Source organism: Pleurodeles waltl, chromosome 4_1 (assembly GCF_031143425.1).
Source record: "Pleurodeles waltl isolate 20211129_DDA chromosome 4_1, aPleWal1.hap1.20221129, whole genome shotgun sequence".
Taxonomy (NCBI): domain Eukaryota; kingdom Metazoa; phylum Chordata; class Amphibia; order Caudata; family Salamandridae; genus Pleurodeles; species Pleurodeles waltl.
This window is the reverse complement of record NC_090442.1, coordinates 421,562,393-421,568,392: the sequence shown is the minus strand read 5'-3', so window position 1 is coordinate 421,568,392 and position 6,000 is coordinate 421,562,393. Positions and strand designations below refer to the sequence as shown.

Genomic DNA, 6,000 nt, shown 5'->3' with positions numbered 1-6,000 from the left:
TTGACTATATGCTGCTGCAGTGAACATATATTGTGATAGAATATTACCAAATTGTTATCTGCTCGCATTGATAATCCTCATTTAGAGACTGGACATGAGCACACATTTTATGTATGCTAACTGAGAAACCTGGAGCCCTCCCTACATTTAGATGTACATGTGCATCATATAATTTATTGTTCCGGGATGTGCACATTAAGTCAAGTTACATGTCTGGCGCAACTCCTTTGTGCTCCTAGTTGGCCAATTCATTTATTTTTATTAGAGATGTATAAGGGTCATTTTCCATTATTTATGTATTACAACAGCTGAAGTATAGGGTGGGAAATATTTTGCAATTATATTTTACAATATACAGTAGTAGTACAAAAAGTATGTTCCTTAAAGAGAAAATTATCTCAATTTAAATTTCTACTCACAGAAGAAGGCTCCATTTCAGAAATCAAAAAAGGACCGATGGATATAATTGCGAAAGGAAGTGATTTCTTTAAGAAAAATGAAAATAAAAACGTCAAAATTGACCAGCAGTTAAATAATCCAGTTGAGACCCCAATTAACAAAACATACAACACCATACTGTACCCACAGCGAAAAAGAGTAACCCATTTCGAAAATAAAAGGTCAATTGTCCAGTCATTAGAACGCCACTAGACTCTTGTACAGAGCACCAGATAAAGTTAAATCCTTTCTTGTGTATGACACTTGAGTCATTTGCAGTTCTTAATAAAGAAAACATCTCAGACTTGCATATAAAATATGGCCATAAAAAAAATCATCTTTCTTCTAGTCCTTTCTTGAGCGCGCGAAGCGGGGTGTATTCCCTTGAGGTTGAGTCGCCGTGCATTTCCTTTACTATCTCTGTTGGTCACTTGCTGCCGGTCAGCACTGTTGTTACTGTGGTTGGCCGTGGCCTCCGCTCTGCTCCTACCGGAGAAATGCCAGATGATGAAGACGACACAGATGACAAGAAACTGCAAGGAGCGGAAGAGGCTAGACCTAAGAAGGAAAAAAAATAAGCTTTGTTTTTTCATATGCTATTTGTTTATTTTGATACTCTTTATTGGATAAAACAATGAGCACACATACGAATCGTTCCACTCTTGTCAATGAAGTAAAAACTGTTTCATGGATTAAGACCTCACTAACTAATATTTTGTGAAAGTGCAGGAACAATAGCAGAAAAAAAATAACCGAAAACAGATTTTTTTCAAAAATGTCAAGCTATATCAGGCATCTGCTCGCTTTTTTGAACAATACATACATGCTTTCATTTGAAGTCTATGATGAAATGCTGTGGTGTGTCTGAGTTTTTACTGCACTTAAAACATTCTGGGCCAGATTTAAGAAAAGTCGCGCTGCCCCCAGTGCAGCGCAACTTTTCTTGCGCCCCTTGGCACCCCCCTAAAGCCACCATGTGTGCGCCATATCTAAGATACAGTGCACCATGGCGCTAGTTAGGAAACTGGCGTCAATATTTTTGCCGCTATTTCAGAGCTTTGCAGGATTAGCGTCAAAAATATTGATGCTAATCCTGCAAAGCCCACTGAGTCCCATTGTAATCAACTGTGTGCCTCCTTTTAACGACTGCTCTGTATGCGCTAAAAGTGCTGAAAAAGATGATACAGAGAAATCTCTTAGCCATTTTTTCACCCCGCCCAATGGGAGAACACCCCCTTTGCATACATTATGCCTGGTGCAGTGATTTTAGCCTCGCTGGGCCACATTAGCGTTAAAATAAATAATGCTAATGTGGGGGCAAGGAGGCACTAGGGGCTCTTGAATCTGCCCATCTGTATCTTCTTAACAAGAAAAACAAATAGGATGTTTCAACTTTGCTTCATAACATTGCCTTAAAGTAAGAGCTAGAAGGACATGTCAATTGCCAGTGCAAAACGGTACAACACGAGTTCCCTAGCATGCTTACATAATCACAGGACCTGTAAGAAAGTTAATTATTATTTGGGTGAATGGTAGTCTTCCACAAGTAACAAATGGCCTGTTTACGAGTGTGGCAATCCGTACCTGCCACACTCGGGATGATGGCCGGACCGCAGCACTCCAGGCGGTCCGACCACCAAATTACGAAGCTAGCGGATTGACCACCAGGGGACTGCCGTCTCCACCAGGAACATGATTCCATTTGGGCTGAGAGCAGTCTGAGTTAAAGATCTACTATGCAGGGTTAGGGATTTTGAATGGACCAAAGGTCATTATTTGGTTACCATTGATGTTGCCTCTCTTTATACCAGCATCCCGAGAGCGAAAGGCATGGTCACTATGCAACATTTCCTTGACAAATGGGATGCCACTTTATTAGAACACTAATATATTGGTGGATTTCATAGAGATTGTTCTAAACAACACTGTTTTCATACATAATGGCTCATGGTACCATCAAATACAAGGAGTAGCCATGGGGGCAAAATTCTCTCCATCTTTTGCAAATCTGTATGAGTTTCTTCGGAAAGGAGCATTTATGGCATAACTGTCCCCCGGAGTTAATTCAACATGTTACATACTGGGGCAGATATATAGACAATGTACTTATGTTTTGGTCTGGTGATGCCAATTCTTTAGATCTGTATATTCAACATGTTAACATCAATGTTTTCGATATCAGATTTTCGAGTTTTTACAGTGACACCAGAGTTGATTTCCTGAATGTCACCCTATATATTGATGATGACAAAATATGCTCTAAGATGTACAGAAAACCAACAGCCTGTAATTCTATAATACATGCCACGAGTGCTCATCCACAATCACAGATTAAGGCTATACCCTATGGAGAAGCCATCAGGATTAGACGCAATTGCTCTCAAGACAAGGTAACCACACGTGAATTACAAGGTATGGAACAACGCCTCCTAGCACGTGTGTGAAGAGAACATCCATAGGAGATTGTGTTAATGGGATTTTATTAAGTCCAGATAAACATCTCATCCACAAAGATTGATCCAACAGCTCTCAACACCACCCTCTTCCTTCCTCCTCTCCCCCAGATTCCACTCCCACCAAGAATCCCCTGACACCAACATTCTTTTCTCAATAACATTCCACAGCTAGTAGTGAAGAGATATACACAGTACATGTAGATACCACACATCTTTCCCCCCAAAAAACAGAATATGCAGAAACAAATAAAACTATTGAAACTATATACAATATCGTAATAAAAAGATACAAAACACATTTAGAAAAGTGGAAAAGAAAACAAGTGCGAGAGTTCTAAATGGAATATTCAAACACATTTTTTTTTAGAGATAACAATGCGATTAAAATTCCAAATTCTGCCATCACTCACTTTCACAGCATTGCTGAACAACTTGGTAACACTAAACGGTCCCCAAAACTTACTCCCACCTTTACCAAAAGTTGGTTTCTTTATCAGAACCTTGTCCCCAATTCCCACTTTCACATCACAAGTTTGTTTCGTCACATCAAAATAATCTTTCCTCTTATCCTTAGATTTCCTCTCATGTATCCTTCCACAGCCACTACCGGACCAAGACACGGCATCGTTCTTGTCTCCAACAACCCAACCAGGGACCAGCATAGTATTACCTTTCCTTCCTCTAAACAATTCAAAAGGAACAGCCCCTGTGGATGTATGTGGGGTAAAACGATAAGCTATCAAAAATTTCTTCAATCCTTCTTTCCAACATCTTCCTGCTGCCATCTCTAACTGTACGCACTCTTTTACACATTTGTTAAATCTTTCAACAATCCCATTTCCTTCAGGATGATACAGCGAACACAACTTGTGTTTGATTCCCAACCTCTTAAGATAATCTTCCATTTCTTTGGATACAAATTGTGGGCCATTGTCCGTGAGAATAGCATTAGGAAAACCTTTCCGAGCAAAAATTTCTTCGAGTAGAACAATTATCCTCTTAGTTTCAACACTATGCACAATACCTATTTCGACCCACCTGGAGAAGTGATCAACCAAAACTAAAATGTAACTATTCCCACCTTTACTATAAATAGGTTCCACTATATCCATAGCCACAATATCCCACGGTCTTTTAGATGGACTCCTGATACACATCGAGGGTATTCTCATCTTATAGATCTTGTCACTGTTGCAACAGTCAGGACAATCCCTGACCACCCTTTCTATACCGACATCCATTCCTGGCCACCAATAATTCAAGCGTATTCTAGTTTTGGTTTTACTTATTCCCTGATGTTCTGAATGTCCTAGTTGAATGATTCTTTCCACCAAGGTACCTGGTACCACTAGTCTTTCACCACGAAGTAATACTCCATCCGAAATTGACAACTCCTCTCTTACCTTCCAAAACCCTTTTAATCTTTCAGAGTTCCTTAAACTTTCAGAGTTCCACTTGCTCTTTATGAAATTACATACATTTTGTAGAATGGGATCATTGGCAACCTCACGCACCCACTCATCATGACTAATCACTCCTTCCGTAATACTACACACACTAAACCTGTCCTCTTGCTCATTACAATTGTCCTCCTCTGAAACCAACGTAAGTCTTGACAAGCAATCTGCAGTGTTGTTGCATGCACCTGGAACGTAAAATACCTTGAAATCGAAATCTTGTAGATTAATCACCCACCTACTAATCCTGGATGATATTTGATCAAGACCTTTTTTCATGAACACTTCAACTAAAGGTTTGTGATCTGTGTACACATGGAAGGGTCTTCCCCACACAAAATTCTTCAATTTGCCAATAGCCCAAACAACACCTAGAGCCTCTTTTTCAATAGTGGAGTAATTCTCTTCCGAACCTCTTAATGTTCTTGAACAATACACAACAGGTTTCCATTCATGTTTATCTCCTCTTTGTAGAAGGACTGCACCCAAACCTCTAGCACTCGTGTCAGTCATAATAATACACAGCTCATTAGGATTGAAAGATTTCAAACACCCTACCTTGGATAAATCATTCTTAACATCATTAAATTCTCTTTCACATCCTTCACACCAGATATAACCAACCCCCTTTTTTTAGCAATTAATGCATATTTTCTGTTTTGGCAGCAAGATTGGGAAGAAACTTTCCATGAAATTCAACCATACCAAAGAAAGCTTGTAGCTCTTCTTTGTTCTCTGGCGATCGCAGATTCAATATATTTTCTACTAGTTCTCGTTTAGGATACAACCCCAAAGGAGTAATTCTATGTCCTAAATACTCTATCTCCTCTTTCCCAAAATGACATTTGTTCAGTTTCAACGTAAGACCATGATCCCCCAATATTCTCAGAACTTTCTTAACCCTCTTTTCATGTTCCTCTTTCGTCCGACCAAAAACCAGAATATCATCCTGAAAATATTTTACTCCTTCTACGGAACCAAACAAATCATGCATCAAACGTTGAAACACTGACGCAGCTGATACCAGCCCAAAAGGCATACTTACAAATCTGAAAGTCCCAAAGGGTGTAATGAAAGTCGTGAGATCCCTAGAATCTACATGGAGTATAACCTGATGATACGCCGAAGCCAAATCTAATGTACTAAAATATCTAGCTCCATGTAACAAAGTCACCATCTCTGTGATATTAGGAAGAGGAAATAAGTCACTAACCACAGCTTTGTTGAGATTCCTCAAATCCACACAGAGACGTATTTCACCAGAGGGTTTGCGTGCGACAACTATAGGTGAAACCTATTCCGAGGCTTCAACAGGTTCTATGATCCCACACTGACACAACCTGTGCAGTTCTTTCTCCACATCATCTCTAACAGAAATCGGTATGGGTCGCACTTTGCACACAACAGGCACTGCATTCTCTTTGAGTTTTATACAATGTACATACTTAGTAAGACATCCCAATGTATCACTGAACACATTCTTAAATTCATTCACAAAATCTGGCAAACTACTATCACTAATAACATTATATATCTCACAGATATTACTACTATTATTCACGAAATCATTTTCAGTAATACAAGGTGTAGGATTATTGGGATCTAGAATGACTTCAAGTTCTTTCTGATGTGGCCAGCTTATAACGCTA

The 6,000-nt window shown here is 39.4% G+C and overlaps 1 protein-coding gene across 1 annotated transcript in view; it reads right to left on the bottom strand.

Annotated features, from left to right (window-relative positions):
- Positions 1–236: 236 nt before the first annotated feature.
- The window catches only part of CAMK1D (calcium/calmodulin dependent protein kinase ID), a 1,292,386-nt gene continuing 1,286,622 nt past the window's right edge, over positions 237–6,000 (bottom strand). Inside the window, exon 11 of the mRNA XM_069228669.1 lies at positions 237–996. Within this exon, the coding sequence (XP_069084770.1) occupies positions 866–996 (131 nt within the window). The 3' untranslated portion in view covers positions 237–865. The remainder of the gene's footprint in view (positions 997–6,000) is intronic.